General features: G+C 50.4%; 2 protein-coding genes and 2 long non-coding RNA genes across 8 annotated transcripts in view; 3 read left to right on the top strand and 1 right to left on the bottom strand.

Moving 5' to 3' along the window:
* The window catches only part of LOC106696767, a 64,098-nt gene extending 53,806 nt beyond the window's left edge, over positions 1-10,292 (top strand). The window contains exons 2-4 of the long non-coding RNA XR_002828668.1: positions 6,442-6,604; positions 9,019-9,175; positions 10,122-10,292. This is a non-coding gene — a long non-coding RNA (uncharacterized LOC106696767). The remainder of the gene's footprint in view (positions 1-6,441; positions 6,605-9,018; positions 9,176-10,121) is intronic.
* A 2,041-nt stretch (positions 10,293-12,333) lies between these two features.
* LOC111825486 lies at positions 12,334-16,463 on the top strand. The gene is made up of 3 exons (XR_002828669.1): positions 12,334-12,354; positions 16,144-16,281; positions 16,377-16,463. It is a non-coding gene; the product is annotated as an uncharacterized LOC111825486 (long non-coding RNA).
* Positions 16,464-18,359: 1,896 nt separating this feature from the next.
* Positions 18,360-21,969, top strand: part of JADE2 (jade family PHD finger 2) — a 50,673-nt gene continuing 47,063 nt past the window's right edge. For 2 of the 5 annotated variants that reach the window (XM_006086586.3, XM_014453905.2), the window contains exon 1: positions 19,739-20,151. The gene's annotated coding sequence lies outside the window, so the exon portion shown is untranslated. Of the gene's footprint in view, positions 18,560-19,738; positions 20,152-20,282; positions 20,422-21,969 lie in introns of those variants that run through there. The other 3 variants (XM_006086587.3, XM_006086588.3, XM_006086584.3) reach the window with 3 other exon arrangements.
* The window catches only part of LOC106696766, a 3,091-nt gene continuing 1,544 nt past the window's right edge, over positions 20,423-21,969 (bottom strand). Inside the window, exons 2-4 of the mRNA XM_023752173.1 lie at positions 21,764-21,811; positions 21,084-21,163; positions 20,423-20,845 (exon numbers count right to left, since the gene is read on the bottom strand). Of these exons, the coding sequence (XP_023607941.1) occupies positions 20,444-20,845; positions 21,084-21,163; positions 21,764-21,811 (530 nt within the window). The 3' untranslated portion in view covers positions 20,423-20,443. The remainder of the gene's footprint in view (positions 20,846-21,083; positions 21,164-21,763; positions 21,812-21,969) is intronic.

Here is a 21,969-nt window from a genome sequence, read left to right as displayed (position 1 = left end):
TCCTGGGGCCCAGATTTCCAGAGTCACCGAGGCGGTAAGTCATGTCATACTGAAATATGGGCGGTAATAGAGTGGCGAACCGTTCTGGTTTTCTCAGGACTGAGGGGTTTCCTGGGATATGGGATATTTGATGCTACTACCAGGACAGTCCCAGGCAAACCAGGACAGTTGGTCACCCTAGCTGGTAATCATTAACCCAGAGACAGGGTCCTGGTGTGGCCCCACGGGCCTGCCCCATGCACTGCCTAGTGCTTGTGGTTTGTGGTAGGGCCTCTCCCGCTCTGCCTGGCCCTTAGCAAGGAGATGCCCCCTCCTCCAAGCAAGAAACCTCTGTGGTCTGGGCGCTCTTAAAAGGCAGGAAGTTGAATCATCAACTCCGGTAACGTCTCAGTCAGCCTGTGGGTCTGCCCTGGGAGCTCAGGGCTCCAGGCCCAGGGAGCTGGCTCTACACTTTGTTTGCTGCTCTTTCCGACCAGAAAAGCTCCAGAGAGAGGCTTCCAGGGAGGCTTCTGAAGAAATGAGAGCCGTGGAGTCAGGTGGGGAGGAGAGAGGATGGCAGGCTCTCACGGGCTCTGTCCTGAGCTTGCTGTGTGGCCTTCAGTGACTCCCTCGCCCTCTCTGTTTCTTGGCTTTGGCTTCTATCACAGAAACACTGATTCTTGAAATCCCCTTGAATGAAGAGTGTGGACCAAAGTGAGAGCATCCTGGATCTCTGAATGCTTTACGACCAGGGATGCAGGATGCTCAGACACACATCCCTGTCTCCCACTCACCAGAGAGCAGAACCTGACCAGCAACCCCGGTTCAGACTGCAGAGGCTTTAGAGGGGCAACAAGTCTGGACTTAGAGAGCTGGAGGAGAGGGGCAGAAGAGAAGTAGGTTAAAGAAGAATCCTCACCAATAATTACAATGTTATTCATGCCATCTGTTGTTCATTAAGCACTCACTCTGTGCCAGCCCCTGGGTGATCGCAGTTGATCCTCACAAGGACCCTTTAAGATAAAAACTATTATTATTATTATTATTATTATTATTTTTTTTTTATTTCTGTGTATATGTGAGGCAAATGAAGCCCAGAGAGGTTAAGTACCTTGCCCATGGTCAAACAGCTACCAAGTGGTGGAGCAGGCATTAACCATTTGTTAGACTGTAGCTTTGGGGCTCGGGCGCTCAGGTGGCACAGGGGAGGAATGAGCTCCCCCGAGAGGTCAAGGACAGGGGGGGGGAGAAAGTGTTCTTCCTTTCTGGTGCTGCATAAGGACCTCCAGAACATACTTAGAAGTGTGGGGCTTGCTGTGTGGGTCGTGCCCTGATCAAGCAGATCACCCTCACGCATTGTTCAGGTTGCCTCAGAGGGCCTAATGAGGAAAGTGGACACACAGCAGGATTTTGCTGCAGAGCAGGCCCTGGGCACTCACTTTTTTTGAGCAAAGGCAGCCACCCCTGCTCCAGAGGTGCCCTTGGGTGTCTCTGTCTGCTCCTTCCTGCCCCAGCATTGGTGCCACACTCAGGAGTCAGACTGTGGGCCACAGGACCCATGCCATGCCCTGGGTGCCTCCCTCTTCCCCTGTAAAGGAGGGGACAATGAGGGCAGAGGACTAAGCCCAGGAGGGGCCCGTAGAGTCACTAACAGGGTGTGCTTCTTGGAGTGGAGGCAACCGCCAACTTAGCTGTCCTCAGAAACCAAGCAGAGAGACCATTCTGGGGAAAGAAGCCAACCCAGCTACCCAGGCCACTGACTGAACCCCCAACATAGGCTCAGGCTAGGCCTGGAGATGCCTTCTCTCCGTGAGCAGCAAGTTCAAAGCCAGGCTCAGCCAAACCCCTAAGCATTCCTTACCTTCTCTGGGGCACCATGAAATTTTGCATGAAGCCCTTCATCTAAAAAGGATTTTGTTCATGTCTGCTATGTGGGCATTGACTGGATTGGTAAGAGTGGGGGTTTTAGAGGGTTCGTTATCTAAAGACCTACTAGGGGCTGAAGCCTTGAGGAGGAGGTAGGGGGCCTGGAATCTGTGTGCAGTGGCTGAAGCCACCCTCCTGACCCCAACCTGGGCCTACACTGGACCCCAGGCCTCAGGAGCCAAACCATCTTTGCAGACACTTAGATTCTGTTACCTGACTATTTTGGGCAGCCCTGAGCTAGACTTGATTATGGCAAACTGAAATAGTTCCTTCCTCGATGTGGCTGGCTCTCCCCTCCAAATGAGCCTTTTGGAGACCCTTGGGGTTCTGTGGTGAGCACAACCCCCCATCCTACTCTCCAGTTCTCCTGGCAGAAAAGGAAGAGCAGCCCAGGGAGCCTCCGTGCAGAGTGTGAGGTCCATGGGCCCTTGTGGACTGAGTGCCACGGGCAGCACCATGCCTCCCTCCAGGTATGGGCCCCGCCCCTTCCCTGTCCCCAGCTCCTTCCCCTTGGAGAAAGGCACAACAGGAATGGCCGGGTGAGGACACTGTGGGACTGTGCCCAGGGAATGACAATTCTGGGCCTCTCCCTACTCCCTGTGAGTGTCAGCCTGGGTGTGGGCCCTGGGAGGCCCCTGTCTTTCCCTAGTCCAAAGGCCACTAACAGCCCAGCTGCTGGGAGTATGTGGAGGGGGGTTCTTCTGCCAGGAGGTGCAGAACAAAGGAGGGCGGGTGGGAGAGAAGGAAGAGGCTGAGCTTAGTGCATATCCTGGCGCCTGAGTGCATCTCTGTCTGGGCAGGACTAGGCCACTGGGGCTGCCCTCAGCTTCCCCTACCGCGCAGCCTGCACCCTGGACAAGGCTCTGCAGAATAGCCTGTCTTCTTCGGCCCCTCCTGCTCCTGAGAGGCAAGTTTCCTATAGGACTTGAGTGAAATAGCACCAGGTTGGCAGGCTCCAGAGGCAAGTCCCTATCAAGCTACTCCTGGCCAAGTCTCCCCTCAGGGCATTTGCCTTTATCAGGGGTGGGTGCTGTCAAACTTGCCAGTGGTGGAATTTCTGACCCAGAGTGGTGGGTGAGGGAGATGATTTGGGTCAGGGGCCCTTTGCAAGCCATCCAAATTGTCTCAGGTTGGCAGTGCTCCACTGCAGCGCTGGTCACCAGAGGGGCCGCGTGAGCTCAATGGGGCCCCAAGTGGTGGGAGCAGGGAGACAGGGAGCTCCTGGGGCATACAGTGTGGCCAAAGCAAGGGGGACCATCCAGCACTCAGAGCTGTTGGTGTGGGATGGTTCTGCCTTGGCGGTGATGAGTGCCTATCATGGGGACATCCAGGCGCAGTGAGAAGGCTGGGCAGGGATGGTGTGGACAAGGGGATTGTGGGAGCAAGGGTCTGGAGGTGGGAACATGCCAGGCAGGGGTAAGGACTAGTGAGCCACCCAGGGAAAATGTATACAAAGGTTGTGAACAATTAGGTGGAGAGCTCTGGCCCTGAGCTCCATGCCTCCCCAAGCGTTAACCGTTAGGGGTTGAATTGTGTCCCTGCAAAAAGATATATGGAAGTGCTAATACCCCTCATTTGAATGTGACCTTATTTGGACATAGGGTATTTGCAGATTTAATTGAGTTAAGATGAGGCCATTGGGGTGGCCCTAATCCAGTTTGACTGAATTCTTGTAAGAAGAGGGGCACTTGGACACAGACACAGGTGCACATGAAGAACCCCGCATGAAGACACAGAGACAACAGACACAGAAGGAAGGTGGCCACGTGAAGATGGAGGCAGAGATTGGAGTTATGCTTCCACAGCCAAGGAATGCCCAGAGTCACCAGAAGCTGGAAGAGGCAAGAAAGGCTTCTCCCCTCGAGGCTTTGGAGGGAACATGGCCAACACCTTGATTTTGAACTTCCAGCCTCCAGAACTGCGAGAGAACACATTTCTGTTGTTTTTAAGACACCCAGTTTGCGGTACATACTTTGTTATGGCAGCCGCAGGAGACTGCCACACCAGGCTGGCTCTGCTGCCTGGAACACCCTTCCGCCTGGTTCCTTCCAGCGAGCCCTCTCACCAGCTCCAGTCCCATCACCTGCTCCATGAGCCGGAGTTGAGGGCGATTTCTCTGTGTAACCTCACGCTGAGCCCTTGTCCAGTAGATCTGTAAGGTTTGCTGGCCAGCCTACATCCCTGCCTAGACTGTAAGCTCCTCAGGGCAGGGTCTGGCCTGCAGTAGGGCAGCATAGACCTGGTCCACAGTGGGTGCTCAGTCAATGTGAGGTGGTAAATGGAGGAGTAGTCGAGAGTGCCAAGGCCCTCAGACTGGGATGAGCCATCTACTCCTCCACAGCCTGGCCTATCTGGGGTGGGCACAGAGCCAACCAGAGAGGTAACAGCACCATCCACACAGGCCACTTCCCAGCTCCTCCACTTTCCAGTCCCCTCCTGCCCTTATGTGAGTCTGAATGACTTGGGGAAATTCCTAACCTCCCCTTTCAATTGGGCCATTGGCCCTGTGAGTTTGCCACAACATAATTGCTCAGGTCCCTCCAACAAGGGGACTGTGTCTGTGGCTCGATGACTCATGCACACTGCTCCATCCCACAGCCTTGGGTGGGACCCAGGGCTGGGGTTAGTGCCAGCCAGAGCAGACTAGGAGCTTGGACATCCCGTTGCCCCAAGCCAGTCCCCAGGAACAGAGCGTACCCAAGGCTTTAGGACAAAAATCTGGAAGCAGGGAGGCACCTCTCACTTGAAGTGAGATCTGAGTGATAAAAAGGAAGAGACTGAGGAAACAGTGAGCTCAAAGGCCCTGAGGTAGGAATGAGCTTGGTATGATCAAGAACTGGAAAGAAGGCAGGGGAGACTGGAACATGGTGAAAAAGGGGTCAGTGGGGCCCTAGCCAGTTTTGCTCAGTGGACAGAGTGTCCTGGGTTCGATTCCGGTCAAGGGCACGTACCTCGGTTGCAGGCTGGCCCTGGTCGGGGTGTGTGCAGGAGGCAACCAATGGATGTGTCTCTCTTACATCGATATTTCTCTCTGTTTGTCTCTCTCCCTTCCTTTCACTCTAAAAATCAAGGGAAACATAACCTCAGGTGGGAATTAACAAAAAACAAAAAAAGAGGTCAGTGGTAGGACCTGAGATTAGATTGAGTCCACCTGGATAACTAGGATAATCTCTCCATCTCAACATCCTTAAATTAACCCTCTCTGCAAAGCCTCTGTTGCTATATGTAAGTATAACATAGTCCAGGTTCTGGGGAGCACAACATAGATATCCTAGGGGGACATTATTCTGTCTACCACAGTGTCTCTCTCATCCTTACCTTTCTCTCTCACGCTATTGCTACAATTCTGTTTTCCTATCTATCTACCTATATGATCTATTGACCTGTCATCTGGCCACAATTTATCTCTCTTCCTACCTCTTCATCAAGTCTCAACAAGTTATTTATCAATCTATTTCTCCTCCATGGATTTAATCTTTCAGTTTGAAAATTGAATCCCCCCTCAGCCCTCTAGCTAATAAACTGACTTTTAAATTCAATCTCAATCCTGGCCGGTGTTGCTCAGTTGTTAGAGCATTGTCCTGTGCACTGAAATGTTTTGGGTTCCAATCCCAGTCAGGGCACGTACCCAGGTTGTGGATTTAATCCCAAATTGGGGCACATGCATGAGGCCAACTGGTCGATGTTTCTCTCTCTTTCCCTCTCTTTTCCTCTTTCTCTAGAACAAATGAAAAACATATCCTCAGGTGAGGATTTAAGAAAAGATACTTCAGTCTATCATTATGAATTATCAAGCTTCATATTTTCACATGTGTCATATATGTGAACATTCTTTCTTAATGTCTCCAAATAAATTAAGTAAATATTGAGTGCTTGCCATGTGTCCAATTCTATGTCATGTGGGTGAGATAAAAGGCTGATGACACCCCCAGTAGCCATATTGGGTCCTTTTTCATCATCATCATCATCATCATCATCATCACCATCAATGCCATCTCTGCCAATCCATGCATACTTCCAATTTGTTATCCATATATGGACCATTTTTATATGGACTTTCCAGCCACATCTGGGCTGTTCTAGTCTGCCTTTTGCTTACTAGCCATCCTGTGTATGCCTAAATAATGCAGGCTCATTTTAACTCAATCTTAGATAAAGTGTGGGTACAAAAGTATATCTGCTAGGCAAGCATCTTCTACATCAAGTAACAAATCCTAAAGTTAAATGGAAATTATTTTTAGGTTGACTGGGCAGGTAGCACAGAAGATGGGGCCTCCAGAGATGTGACATCTGGCATGAGTGGATACATGTAGACACACAGCACACACACACACACACACACACACACACACACACACACACGTAGGTACACACAAATGCACATGTGCACACACAAGCGTATTTGTGCCCTCTCTTTTCCCTCTTCCCCCACATAGTGGCTCCTTCCTGGCTCCCTCATTTCCTCCCCACTCCCACCCCTAGGGCCAAAGCAGACACTTCAGCACTGACTCATGATCTCCCTCATCTTGTTTCCAGTCTAGGAATCTCACCTCCTCACCTTGGCTGTGAGGTCTTCTGAGGCAAGAATGATGCCTGTTCTTTCTTGGGCATGTCCTCCCAGCCTGGCCAGCCAGAAGCCTGGACACCTAAGAGCTGCTGGCCTTTCCTTGAACTCTGAGGGCTTCTGTGGAACAGAGAGGTAAGAGGTTAGATGCCCAATAATAGAGGCTCTCCAGAGAAGTCCCCACTGCCCAACACAGTTCGCTCTGCCCCCCAAGGAATCTGCCTCTCTTGACCCAGCTGGTTGCCAGGGTAATGAGGGTTTTCTCCTTTGGTAGAACTCTCTTAGAGGAACTGCACTAAGTGGGTAATCTGCTTGGAGCTGGCCTAGTGGGGATCAGCTCAACAAGAATGTCCTTGTTTCCAAGCATCTCCATTGCACAAGCATCCAGTGCCAATTCCTGTCCAAGCCTCTCCTTGGGGCTGGCTAGAAACCCAGCACATTTGGAAGCAGCTTGCCACCAGCCAGAGCTGCAGGTCCTGGATGTCCAGCAGTTACATACCCAAGGCCAGCCCAGGCTCACAAGTCACTTTGTCCACAGCCCTAAGGGAGGAACAGCTTACTCCCCAGTGTCTGCAAGAGGCTCCCAAGCAACCACCTTGCACCCTGGAGCCCTTCCCAGTGGTGGGAGGCTGGACAAGGCCAGGACACCATTAAGGAATCCCTGACTGGGGTGAGGAATCGCGGGGCCAGCTGGCCTTGCTGCTTCTGGTTCCACACTGAGCCTGGATCTTATCCACTTACTATCTAAATCCAATGTATGCCCCTCTCCTGTCCTGTGGTATCCCAGGGCAGAGGCCTCATATAACACATCTCTGTAGCCTGAAGCTAGCTCAGAACAACCATAGGAATTGTATGCAGAACAGATCTGCACCTATGCACAGCTCACACCGACATCCCTAGGCCCAGAGCCCAAGCCCAGGCCTATAGCAGTCTCCACCTCTCTCCCCCAGCTCAGAACCCTCACTTAGTAAGTTTCATTAACTGTTTAGAGCCCATCAGGTAATAAATTATCCCCTTATTTGCTCCCTAAAGGAGCCAGGCTGGGCCAGATATCCTCAAACTGAAGTGTTGGGAAGAAATGGTACTCCCCTGTCAGAGGAGGGAGCCCCCACAGGAGGCCATGCTACTCAGAAACTTCTCTCTTCCCACATGGTTCCCAGTCCCTGCCTGGCCCAAGCCTAAGTCCCAGCAGACCACAGGCCAAGTGGGGCTTTTCCATGCCTTGCTGGATCTCAGCCTCCATGAGAAGGCTCTGGAAGGACTAAGAATCTCAGGCTGGGCCAGCTAGATAAGCCCAGAGGGACATTGCCACTGGGGCCCAAAGAGGGCCAAACAGGCGCCAGGCCACCCAGTCAGCACTGAGCTGAGCCAGAGGGCAGCCTTCTTGCCCCCGCCCTCCAGGATGGCACTCTAGCCCATCTTTGGGCTCAGGGAGCAGTCCCTCCACCCCAACAATGCTTCTATTCCAGGAGAAGTCTAAGCACCCGTGGGGCAACCAGCACTGCCCAAATGCAAAGGGCTTCTTGGGGCTCCTCCAACAACCACAGTCAGCTCGTCCCCTCCATCTCTATAGCCCCCACTCCAGCCCCTCACCCCTTCCCAACCTCACTCCCCGACCTCCAACACAGGCAACCAACCAGTCATCAGTCTGATGGCTATCATTCCAAACACTTTGTTTTTTCTATGAAATTACATATCTCTGTGTGTCTGTGTTGAGATAAAAATGTAGACTTTTGTAGGTATTTTTAAAATGTGAATGGGATTATACTGTGCATATAGCCAGAAACTTGCTTTATTATCAGGTGTACAATAAAATGATTCAATATTTGTGTATTCTGAAATGTGCTTTTTCACTTCACACTTTTATTAGGGCTCTTTGTACATCAGACACACAAAACAACACAACAATTCTTCTTTTTCTCTTCTTTTTACACGGGTTTATTTACCCCATTTTCTAGTGATGGACATTCAAGCTGTTTCCAGTTTTTCACTGTTACAGTGATGTACTAACATTCTTAAACCTTCTCGTGCCCTATCAGAGGGTCTCTCTACATAGATTCCTGGAAATAGACTGCACGCTCTCATCTCCCCCTTCAACTTGGGGAACTTCAGGGCTCACTTTCACCCACGGGCAGCGTACTAGTATCTATTCTTGTACAAAGGGCAGTTCCCTCTTCAGGAAACACCGAGGACCAGCTCTTAGCACTGTGTTCTATACCCCACTGCACTGCTATGGACCTCGCAGACATCACCGTCTCCCTGGAACATCCTCACCCTCCATCTCACCTGAACTGCGTCTATATGCAGGTCCATCGATGGCCTTCTCAAGAAACGCCCTAACTGTACCACCACAGCTCCCAAGATGGCTTGTTTTACCTTGACTACCTTCATATGCTTATGGAATTATCTTCCTAAATGGGCCTAAGTTCCTTGAAGACAAATCTGCCCTAAGATAGAGCCTTGTTTCTGTAGGTGCTTGTTAAATGTGTGCTATTCTATACATAAAAGCCTAATATGCAAATTGTCCCCTTGGGCTGTCGTTCGACCAGGAGTTTGACCGGGAGAATGGGGAGTTTGACCACTTGCTGTGACGTGTGCTGACCACCAGGGGCGGCACGGAACATGGCGAGTGTCAGCGACAGTGGAGGTGCTGTGGGCCCCGATAGGCCCTGATGAGAACGAGACCACAGCGGGATGGTGGAGCAGGTGAGCGGGTGGGTGGCGCCAGGCCAAGGCAGGTGTGAGCGGGGCCTGATCGCCCCCCCCCCCCCCCCCCCCCCCCGCAGACAGTGACCAATGGCAGCGGCAGGGGGTGGGACCACCACCCGGTATGGTGGAGCAGGTGAGGGGGCGGTGCCAGGCCAAGGCAGGGTGCCAGGCGGGGCTGCGAGGCACATATTCATGCACTGGGCCTCTAGTTTTTAATAAAACCAAGTTACCCTCAGTAAATGCATGGGAGCGGTCTCTGTAAGGTTGCTAGATTGGGGGGTGGGGTAGGGGGGAGGATTTGCTTTGGTTTATCAGAAACCCTGGGAAAGGGTGAAAGGCTTTTGCTTGAACTGCTCAACTTGACTTGGAGCCAGTGCCTTTGGTTCTTGGTGGTTATCGGATTAGGCCAGGTCCCTCAGCTCCGAGTGGGATGTCTCACACTTAGATTCTGGTCAAGGCTCTGACTTGGCTGGAGTTACTGTCTGCCGCCAGTTTCCGGGGAGGCATTTGGAGGCCCCAGGGATCTACATTGCCTTCTGCCATCTGTGGCCACTGGGCTGGGTCTGAGAGTCTGAGGAGAGACAGGTGGCCTGGCTGGCACATCATCCAGACATCTCCTGGTGCTGGTCCGTACCGTCCTAAACCAGTTGGCAAAGACTGCAGAGGGGTGCCTCTCCCAGGCATGCATTTACAGTGCACCACCGAAAGAGCCAAGGCTGGGTCTTGCCAGGGCAGTGTCTTCAGCCACAGATACTGCCTGGGCAGCTTTTCTTTCTATCCCAAACCCCTGCTGCAGCCCCTGCCTGGAGCCTAGGAGGCGGAAGCTGCTGGATTAGTACTCTATTGAATGCCAAAGTATGTGCTTTGCACAGAGCTTGCCATAGATAGGCAGCCAGCAAAAATTTACCAAATGACCAACAGAATGAATGTCTCTCTCCCTTAGAGGAGGCCACCTAATGCCATTGACCATATGTGAGAGGATAAGGACTGGATTCCAGAAACAGAGGAGACAGAAGAAAGTGTGAGCGAATCACACCTGCATCAGTGCAGTCTTCCCAGATTTCATGTTTTCCCTTCAGGATTCCCCAGATGTCTACAGGCACTCCGATGCTAAGGGCAAGTGATCCAGTTTTCCTAACACTCTAAAACGGTGATATTTCAAGTGTGATTTGTGACCAGCAGCATCAGCAGCACCTGAGAGCTTATTAGAAATGCAGATTCTCATGCCCGACTCCAGACATAGTGAATCAGAATCTGTACTTGAATCAGATCCCAGGTAACTGTGTGCATGTTAACATTGGACAAGTACGACCTGAAGCAGCTAGTGATTAAACATAGGACTTTTCACTTGGCTGCTAAGATGTGGCAAACTACATTTGGGGCTTCTACCTACCTGATGACTCAGACAAATTATTGAGTCAGATATTTTCTGTATCCCCAGCCCTTGAATACTGTCTAGAACAAGCATGTCAAACTCAAAGGCTAACACGGGCCAAATAAACAAGGTTTAAGTTTATGTGGGCCACAAAAAAAACAAAAGCTTCAATTTTCATAGAAACGTAGGTTTATTTTGATAGAGCCATGCTGAATACAAAGGGCTGAAATAAATGTATAATCGTTAACATAAAATAATAGAACATTTTAATAAAAATTAGTATTTTTTTCTTGAACATTAACTTACCAGACATTGAATAACTGCACAAATTAATAAGCATAACGTAAATAAACCTATTTTTCTTGTTCTCCAAAAGCGAAATATTTCCTGTTGCGCACACCAAATAAGTCAGTACAAGACTAATGACATGGCAGGCAATCAGCTGCTAAAATATTTGCTGCTAAAATATCGGCTGCTAAAATATATTATTAGTGGAGAGAAATGGTGCGCCTGCGTGTAAGGCATGTAAGGGAAATGAATGCAACAGGATTATAGTAATCAGTCATTAGCGAATATTGTAGTTCATTATTAATAATTATGTATAACAGGATATTGTAAAAATTAAGTTATGAAATTTTTTTGGAAACTTTTATTAAAACGTTTCTCACATACCGTTATATTGGCCACGCTGCAAAAATATTCGTTGTGGGCCACATGCGGCCTGCGGGCTGCAAGTTTGACATGCCTGGTCTAGAACATAGTAGGCACTCAGTAAATATTCCATGAATAAATATTGAACAATTCTTGTGCTCTTTTCTCTATTCAACGTGTTCAGGGTATGCTGGACTTCTGTTTCTGGACATCAATTACAAGTTATTAGAAGAATTTTTGTTTCCAGTGGAAGAACAGATATTGTTAAATGAGCAATTACTGAGTGCCAGGCCGATGCCATATCATGTGGATAAGTTCTCAGTCTTTTACAAAGTGTGGTTCAAGGCCAAGGGCATCAACATGACCAGGTGCTTGTTAAATGTAGATCTGGCCTACTCAGACTGCCATGAGACTTTGGAGATGAGACCCATTGGAGATGAGACCCAGAAGTCTGCATTTTTTAAAAATATATATTTTATTGATTTTTTACAGAGAGGAAGGGAGAGAGATAGAGAGTTAGAAACATCGATGAGAGAGAAACATCGATCAGCTGCCTCCTGCACACCTCCTACTGGGGATGTGCCTGCAATCAAGGTACATGCCCTTGACCGGAATCGAACCTGGGACCTTTCAGTCCGCAGGCCGACGCTGTATCCACTGAGCCAAACCGGTTAGGGCAGAAGTCTGCATTTTTAACAAACATCCCAGGCACACTAAAGTTTGGAAATTGTTGCATCCCTAGTTTACAGAGGAAACTAAGGAACAGAGAGATTAACTGACTTGTGCAAAATCACAGAGCAGGTGAATGGTGGAGATAGGACTCAAACCCAAGACTGCCCAAATCCAGAATCCACAATTTTAACCACATTGTCTACTATTATGCTGGAAAAATTGATGCCCTGGCTGACTGTGTATATTTAACCATGTATATCATTTTGTGTGTATCTCACGTTTTCCCAACGTTTGCTATATCATTCTTGTGGAGTCTTGGAAGGCAGTGAATGTGTTTTATTTTTCTCAGTGTCTGCAGCATCCATTACCATGCCTAAAACCTGGGAGATCCTCAACAAAAGTTGTTTGGATTGAATTTCTACAGATACATAATTATCCATCTCTATAAACAGATACTCAGAGGACATCTCATTTTCAGGTAGACTCTTGGAACAAGCTATAACAACTATAAACTTTCCTACCTTCTCTTGAACCCACTCCATCAAACTTTTGCTCATGTCATTCATTGATATAGCTATTGTCAAGATCACCAGTAACTTCAACCTGGATGAACCTAATGATCAATAATTGTCGGCCCTTATCTCACCTGACTCCTTGGCAGCTTTGGACATTGAACCTTTCCTTCCTCCTGAAACTCTCTTCATTTGGCTTCTAACCTCTCTGGATTCTCCTCCTCCTCTTCCTCCTCCTCCTCTTCCTCCTCCTTCTCCTTCCACGCCCCCCCCCCATTTTGTTATTGTGGTTAATAGACATAGCATAAATTGTATTACTGTAACTATTTTTAAGTGTGCAGTTAAGTGATATTAAATATATTCACATTATTGTGCAACCATGACTACCATTCATCTTCAGAACTCTTTCATCTTGCAAAACTGAAACTGGACTCATTAAACAATAATTCCCCATTTCCCCCCTCTCTCCAGCCCCTGGCAACCACATTCTACTTTCTTTTTTTTTTTTTTTTTTTAAATATATTCCATTGATTTTCTACAGAGAGGAAGGGAGAGAGATAGAGAGTTAGAAACATCGATGAGAGAGAAACATCGATCAGCTGCCTCCTGCACACCCCCCACTGGGGATGTGCCCACAACCCAGGTACATGCCCCTGACCGGAATCGAACCCGGGACCCTTCAGTCCGCAGGCCGACGCTCTATCCACTGAGCCAAACCGGTCTTGGCAATCTACTTTCTGTCTCTATGAATGTCACCACTCTAGATATCTCATACAAGGGGAATCACACAGTATTTATGTTTTTTGTGACTGGCTTGTTTCATTTAGCGTAAGAACCTCAAGGTTCATTAATGCTGTAGCACATTGCAGAATTTCCTTCCTTTTTAAAGATGAATAATATTCCATTGGAGGTATATACCACATTTTGCTCATCCATTCATCCATCAAATGGACACCAGGATTGCTTCCACATTTTAGCTATTGTGAATAATGCTGTGAGTATGAGTGTACAGATATCTCTTCAAGACTCTGCTTTCAATTTTGGGGGGAATGTATCCAGAAATGGAATTGCTGGAACATAGGTAATTCTATTTTTTAATTTTTTGAGGAATGGCTGTACTATTTTACATTCCCACCAATAATACACAAGGGTTCTAATTTCTCCACATTCTCATAAACTCTAGTTGTTTTCTGTGTTTTTGTTTTGCTTTATTTGTTTGTTATTATCTTAGCCACCCTGAGTATGAGGTGGTATCACACTGTAGTTTTGATTTGCATTTCCCTAGTGATTAGTAATGTTGAGTATCTTTTTGTGTGCTTATTGGCCGTTTGTATCTCTTCCTTGGAGAAATGTCTGGATACTTCTTTTTTAACATCTTGCTGATTCCTCCTAACCTTGCAGTGCCCAAGGGTACTATCCGTAGACCACTTCTTTTTCTTTTTTTTAAAATATATTTTTATTGATTTCAGAGAGGGAGAAAGAGAGAGAGAGATAGAAACATCACTGATGAGAATCATTGATTGGCTGCCTCCTCCCCCTACTGGGGATTGAGCCTGCAACCTGGGCATGTGCCCTTGACTGGAATCGAACCCAGGACCCTTCAGTCCGCAGGCTGACGCTCTATCCACTGAGCCAAACCAGCTAGGGCAACCACTTCTTTTTCTACACTCACCTCCTTAGTGATCTCAAACAGCCTTATATCTTTAAACACCTTCCACCTACTGACCACTATCAATGATATCTTCAGCCCAGACCTTGCCCTTGAGCTGAGGCCACCATTTCTAGCTGCCTACCGGATGGCTGCACTTAGATGTCTAATGGTATCTCGAGTTTAACATGTCCAACACTGAACTCCTTATCTTCCCCCAAAACCTACTTCTTCCACAGTTTCCCCCATCTCGGTTACTGACAGCTCCATCTTTCCATTGGCACAAGGCAAAACTCTTGTCCTCATCCTTGACTTCTGGTTTTCTCACACCCCATCAACAAATCCTGTCAGAGCCATCTTCAAAATATACAGAATTTGACCACTTCCACTGCTACCGCCATAGTCCAAGTTAACATCAGCTCTTACCTGATTAACTTCCGTGACCTCCTCACTGGTCTTCCTGCTTCAGCTTTTGCTCCTCCGTCTGTCTTCCATCCAGCAGCAGAGTAACCCTTACAATCCGGTAGCACATCATGCCACTCTTCTGCTCAAAACTGTTCACATTACTCCTAGAAAAGCCGGATGTCTAATAATGCCCTCTATAACTCTTCTTTGTACAGGTACATATTAAGTACATTCTTGCCTCGGGGCCTTTGCGCCTGCTGGTCTCTCAGTTGACACAGTGGCTCTCAACCTTTTCTTTTGTGCCATGGACTCCCTCTGAGTATGACATCTTCAAATCCATAAAATAAGTTATGTAAATAATAAAGAAAACTATATTGACATACAAATCTCAAAATATTTTAAAATGTGAAATATAGTATTTTATGTTTCTTATTAACTCATCAAATTATAAGAGCTAGCAGCATTTTGAAGTAGTGATGAGTATAGTGATATTTTAGATATTTTCAACAACTATAATGTGATATGAAAATATCTGATTTCTACTAGCAACAATGCCACAGGTGCTGCTGCTATCGCTGTGATTTGCTGTCTGCATTCATAATTGAAGAGCATGCTGCATTTTAAAATAAAGATATATGTATATTTTCCCTTCTAAGATCAAGACTCCCTGAATTTTATACACAGACCTCTGGAGGGGAGGGGTATGTGTGGACTCCAATTAAGAACCCTGCGCTTAGAATGCTCTTTCCCCATAAATCTCATAGCTCACTCCTTCACCTCCTTTTACTCAAAAGCCACCTTCTCAGTGAGTTCTTCCCTGAGGACTCTAAATTGCATCCCCACGTTCCCTTATCTTCCTTTCCCACTTAATTTTTCTCCACAGCACTACCTTCAAACATGACATATATTTTTTTACTTTTTTTTTATAGCAAGTTCTCTTTTTTTTTTCTTTTAAATATATTTTTATTGATTGCAGAGAGGAAGGGAGAGGGAGAGAGAGAGATGGAAACATCAACAATGAGAGAGAATCATTGATCGGCTGCCTCCTGCACGCCTCCTACTGGGGATCGTGCCAGCAACCAAGGCATGTGCCCTTGACTGGAATCAAACCCGGGACCCTTTGGTCCACAGGCCAATGCTGTATCCACTGAGCCAAGCCAGCTAGGGCTATTTTTTTTTACTTTCTAATCAAATTGTATAACCCTAACCAGTTTTGCTCAATGGATAGAGCTTCAGCCTGAGGACTGAAGGGTTCCAGGTTCAATTCCATTCAAGGGCACATGCCCAGGTTGTGGCTCAATTCCCAGGAGGGGGCATGCAGGAGGCAGCTGATCAATGATTCTCATCATTGATGTTTCTCTCTCTCTCTCAGTACCCCTTCCTCTCTGAAATCAATAAAAAATATATATATATATATTAAAAAATAAACAAATTGTGTATCTCCTTTTACTAGAAAGTTCCATGAGAGCAGGCATTTTTGTCTGCCATGGTAGTGCTGTGTCCCCAGCACCTAGAATGGTACCTGGCATACAGAAAGCACTCAATAAATATTTGTTGGGGGAAAAAGAGTGATTATATCTCTAAGAACTCTATGTTTCTTCTTATTTTTTTTCTGTAAAAAGTTAATGATTTGTGAGACTTTTAGTAAACATTAAAAAGTTATAATTAGCTTTGTGGCTATCATTCTGTTAACATTTCCAAGGTTAACCTTAAACAGCAGAGCGCTGTAGGAACCCAAGGATTCTGATGGAGCTTCCAGTCCTAAACAAGCAGTATCTTCCAAGGACGTTTTAGGGGACATGGGTCATACCCAGACTCAGGGAATCACTTCAGAATCAAGGTGCTGCACATAAGATTCTGTCTTACCTGCTGTACAGCAATCAGGCCCCCATCCTCAATCAAACCATTAATACTAATACTTTTTATTTCTGGCAGTGTGGCAAATGGAAAGCACATAGGCTTCGAGGTCAGCTGGACTAGGTGCCAATTCTGCTACCACTTGCTAGCCCGCATGATTGTTGGTAAGTTACTAAACCTTTCAGAATAGGTAAGATGGGTTTTTGTGAGGATGAAATGGGATGGCATATACAGTATACAGCACAGATAGGGCACTGTATAAATGGTCATTCCCTCCCTCTTCCATCTCTCTAGGTCATTTTTTAAAAATATTTTTTTATTGATTTCAGAGAGGAAAGGAGAGGGAGAGAACAACAGAAATATAAATGATGAGAGAGAATCAATGATTGGCTGCCGCCTGCACACCCCTAACTGGGGATTGGCCCATAACCCGGGCCTTGATCAGAATCAAACCCAGGACCCTTCAGTCCACAGGCCCACGCTCTACCCACTGAGCCAAACCACTAGGGCTCTCTAGGTCATTTTTTATTTTTTTAAATATATTTTATTGATTTTTTACAGAGAGGAAGGGAGAGGGATAGAGAGTTAGAAACATCAATGGGAGAGAAACATCGATCAGCTGCCTCTTGCACACTCCCTACTGGGGATGTGCCCTCAACCAAGGTACATGCCCTTGACCAGAATCGAACCTGGGACCTTTCAGTCCGCAGGCTGATGCTCTATCCACTGAGCCAAACCAGCTAGGGCTCTAGGTCATTTTTTAACTGCTTGCCAAGGTTTGTGGGATCCTGATGGCCAAGAGGATGTCCAGTCCTCTCCTGCATGTAAACCCTCTGCAACTAGACCTAACCAGAGCAGTCCCCTTGGACTGTGCCACTGTAAATCGGTGCCTTCACTCCCACCTCAGATGTGTGCCTGAGACTGACATCTGGACCTTGGTCACAAAGCCCACCATCTGTCACAGTTTCTTCTGGCTTTCCCTTTTGCCCACACTGGGAGATCTTGTATATGTCCTCATAGAGGGTAAGACACAAATCACTGTCCCCAGTTTTTTAGCATTAAGAGCTTTTAGAGGGCTCATTCACCCTTCCAAAAGGTAGGCACCAGGGAAAGTGCTAATGTGCACTGTGCACTCTGAGCCAGGCCCTGCTTTACACACATGGCATGTATATGTACATATATACATATATGTACATATATACACATATGTATATGTGTACACATGGCCTTAGGAACCCTGCCACCACTCCATTCCACAGAAGAGGAAAAAGAGAACCAGAGAGATGAATTCACTTGCCCACATCAAGCAGCTTCTGAACTGAAGGGTCAGGATTAGAACCCAAGTATTTAACCATTTTTTTTACATGCCCACAGCCTGTCACTGTCGCTGACTTGGGCTTTGGCAAATCCTACTAACTGACCACTGAGAGCTAAAGCTAAGTGGGAGGTGATACACAGACTGTCAATCTTGCTGGACCAGCCCTCCCAGACTTTGTGAATGAAGGAAGAGAAATATTGAACTGACTCCCTTGAGCTCCTGTTTCTTTCTTGTTGCAAAAGTGCTTATTTCAGCATCCATCATCTCCCTCTTTGTTGTGTAGACAATCAGTCCTGTCAGAAGATTTGTCCTGTTATGAGTTTATTATTAGATTTATTTCTCCTATAAGAAATGTGTGCACAACATTCCATTGGGTAATCTTTTTAATTGTGACATAAATGTCACCTTATGTAAATTGAATATTTATCTTCCCCTGGTAGGGGGCAGAGGGGGAAAAAAGAATAAACAACCTTCAGTCTTGGAGAGGGAAGGTGGTTCCTGGCCCAGTTCATTACTCATCCATGTGCCTTCAAAGCCAAAGGTGAGCTGAAAAAATTATTGGATCATCTTTGAGGGGCGCCCAAACGGTAGGGTGAAGAAAAAGTTGGCCATGATGCTTTGGGGATGTTGGGCCAGGCTCCCAGGTCTCTCTCCCCAAATCCCGCCCGAGACCTGACCACCTCCTCCCCAGCTGGGAGCATCGGGAGAAGGCTGCCGCTTGCCTCTCACTCCTCCCCATCCAGGAGGCCAGCCGGGCTCCTTCCTCGAGAGAAGGTGAGCGCGGCGGGCACTATGGGTTGAGTGGGTGTGGCCCGCGGCTCTGGGAACCGACCCAAGGCCCCGCCACCGCTCGCAAGCCGCCCCACAGTCCGCCTGCCTGGCGAGCACAAGCTCTTCTTCCAGAAACTGCGAGGATCCGAGCGCACTGTTTGTGCACCACAAGGTCAAGTCGGGAAGTGGAGCCGGAGGAGGAGGGGCGAGGAGGCGAAGGGTGGGGAGAGGGGCGCCCCGCTTCCTCGCCAAGTGCCAACCCTTGGAAGTTGCCCCTCTGTTTTTAACCCTTTATGGGGAATGGGAAGGACAAGCAAGGGGAAGGGGATACCCCGGGGCAAACTCCTCTAGGGCCAGGACCTGCAGCCACCCACCCACCCACCCATCACTACGTTCCCCACCCCCCGGAAATGCGGGGCAGAGCTGGGTGCCAGGAGGCACCCGGGCGGGAGGAGGGGGCGATGAGCCCGAGAGGGACCCTCTATGGACTGCCCCTCCTTTCTAGAGGTCGCCCACAATTTCAAGTTTTCCCCGCCCGGGATGGTAGTTTCCATCTGCTGGGGGGTGGGGGAGGGAGGGGCCGCACCCCCTCCCCCAGACCCGCGCGCGCCCTCCCCCTCCGCTCCTGCCAGCACTTTCTGCTCACTTCTGGCTGTAAAAACGCCACGCGATTTTATTCGATTCGCATTTTAAACCAGCGATCCAGGAGCAGGGCCTAGGGCGGGGGTCTTCCAGCGCTGGAGCCCCGGGAGGCGGGGTGCTCAATGCAAACCTCGTTCCCTCCGCGAGTGTCGCCTTCAGGCTATTTGCAAAGAAACGTCTTTTTGACGCAGGGAGAAATGGCAAATTTTAAGTACGTCATTAATATGGCGCCAAAAGATTTTTTTAAGTATAAGCTTGCCTTTTTTTTTTTTTTTTTAAAGGTTGCGGGGGGCACCGCCCGGGTCTGGGGCGAGAAGGGGGCGGGGTGTGAGCAGAAAGTGTGAGTGAGAGAGTGGAGGGGCGGGGTATGTGGGTGAGTGTGTGAAGTGTGAGCAGACCTGATGGGACTTGCTCGGGCGCAGCCGCCGCTCGGGCCCGGCCCTGGGGACAGGGCGGGCTGGGGGCGCCCCAGAGTCCGCGGGGAGTCCGGGCTCGAGGTGCAGGCAGGCTGGCAGCCCGGCAGGGCACCCTCCCTCCTGAGGCCTGCAACGCTACCTGGACCCGTTTCTTAAGCCAAACAACTGGGCGCAGGGGGGTGGGGGGTGGCGGGCTACGGAGGGGGGTTGTCAGGAGTGGAGCTCGGACTGAATAAGAAAAAAGTGGCTACTCCCCCTCCCTTGCTCCTCCCGCCCGCCCCCAACCACCCCACCCCCACCCCAACACATTTTTTTTTTTTTTTCTAAAGAGATCACAAGGAAGTCTTGGTTTAAAAAGAAACAGAAACATACACAGGGGGGTTGGTGAATGGTCCCGACCGCGGCCATCGCAGTTGGAAGCTATTTTTTGGTGGGGGTGAGTAGTGTCCATGGAGTTACTTTGCGCCCACTGCTAGAAGGCAAGGGCTCGGGTCCCTCGGGCTGAACCGCCCCTGGCAGAGGCGCGGGGCCGGGGACGCCGCGGGCCCCGTCGCCTCCCTCGCCGCGACCCCGGATGGATGCGCGCCCCCCGCCCGCCCGCGCCGGCCCCTGGAGCTCCGGATTTCGGGAGCATCCTTCCCGCGCCGGTCCCCGCCGCGGCGCGTAGCCGAGGGCAGCGCCCCTCGGAAGGGCACCACAGAGCAAGGTAAGATCCAGCCCCCAGCGATGGGCCCTGCGCATCTCCACAGCGTTATTTTGTGTTTTTGCAACAGATCTGCCAGCGCTCCTCGCTCTGTCTCTAGCTCGCTCGCTCCCTCTCTCTCCTGCTGGCTGCCTGTTCTAGGAAGCCAGCGCGCGGGGGGAGGGGGGATGCACAGCACAGGGAAGAGAGATTGCGCATGTTGGTCAGTCGTGTTTTAAAGAGTACATTGCGGGGAGGCTGAGAGGGGCGCATGCTACAACAACTTTTGGAAGGGTGAGTTTGGCGACCTTCTTTATTAATGACTGCGGCAAAGAGCCCCCGGGCAGGCTAGGGGGCGCGGGCGGGCGGGGGCGCGCAGGGGCTGCAACTTGCCCCGCGGCTCGAGCTGGGCGGAGGGGCTGCAGCGGGAGACCTGTGCCAAGGGGAGATCGTGCGGCCGGGGACGAGGGTTCGGAGGACCCAGAGTTAACTGCCCTCCTGTCGCCCCGAGTTTCATTTTGTTGGTACGCAGCACGTCCGGGCGACGAACCGGGTTGAGCCGGTGCACATGACCCCGCGCTGGGCTCACGTGCAGCCGGCCGGGTCCCAGACACCTTCCGGGGGCCACTGCCTTCCGCCCTGTCGCCCCTCTCGGGCTAGGTGCACGCGGGCGCTGCACGCGGGGGGCAGCGGTGCTCAGCTCCCGGGCGCTGAGGCTCTGCACAAATTAAACACAGTTATTTGGAGGGGTGGGGGACGCCCTTTCCAGGTGAGTGAGGAGGGTGCGCAGCCCCGGCACCGGGGGAGCGGGCTGGGTCGGGGGCAGCTCCCTCCTCCAGGGCTGCGCGGGAGTCCGGCGGGGGAGAAGCGCTGAGAGAGTGGAAATGTACCCGCGGCGGCCGGAGCCGCGGGTGCGCGCCCGCGGGGCGACGGCAGGGGGCGTGGCCCTTGTTTACCTTCTCCCAACTCAGCGGGTTCGCGTCCCGCTCTGGGGTAGGTTCTGCAGTCCCCGGCTCTCCGCCTCCGCCCCTGCGCCCTGGGTGGTACCGGGAAGACGTAGGCTAGTGGCAGCCCCAGCCTGGACTCTCATACCCGACCCCCAAATGAGTGACACTGCAGCCCCCGCCCCCACCAAGCACCGCTGCAGTCGCTCTCCCCGTTCCCCGGCCCGGCCCCGCCCCCCAGGCAGTGGCATCTTCCCGGCCTCACCTCCTTCCTCTCTTCCTCCCTTTCTCCCTCCCTTCTTCCCACCCACTCGCCTGCGCCTGCGGAGCGGCTCCCTCCCGCCTCTTCCCCGCCTGTGTGCAGACTTGTGGCTCCCTCCGGTCCCTTCCCGCCTCTCCCTGGGCCCTGAGACACCCTCTTCTCCAGGCCAAGGGATGAGACGGGGGTCAGCTTCGCGATTAGTCAGAAGATGGGGATGTCAGCAAGACAGACAGGATGGCTTCACTGTACCATCCAGAGGCCTAAGACCCCCTCTCCCGCCACACACACACACACACACACACACACTTCCCCACAACTGCTCACTCCACAAGGGGCGCGGGGCCCCTAACCGCTTCACCCAATCCCTACCCCCCGCCCCGGGCGTCCAGTCCACCTCCCGTCGCCACCCCCGGCCTGAACCGCCTCTTGCCCTTCCTTTGCCTGGGCCGGAGCCCCCCGCAGCCACCTCCGGCTCCTCCTCCCGGCTCCCGCGGTCGGAATCACGCCGGCGCGCCTCCAGCCTGCGGTCCCGCCGACTGCCTCCAGGGGCGGACTGGAGGCGCGTGCCATCCCTACCCCCACCCCCAACCTCCTAAGACTGCCACCCGCCAGGGCACTTGACTTTTTATATTTTCT

This window comes from Myotis lucifugus, unplaced genomic scaffold (assembly GCF_000147115.1).
Source record: "Myotis lucifugus unplaced genomic scaffold, Myoluc2.0 scaffold_28, whole genome shotgun sequence".
NCBI lineage: Eukaryota > Metazoa > Chordata > Mammalia > Chiroptera > Vespertilionidae > Myotis > Myotis lucifugus.
The sequence above is the reverse complement of the archived record's forward strand: the minus strand, read 5'-3'. Positions and strand labels throughout refer to the sequence as shown.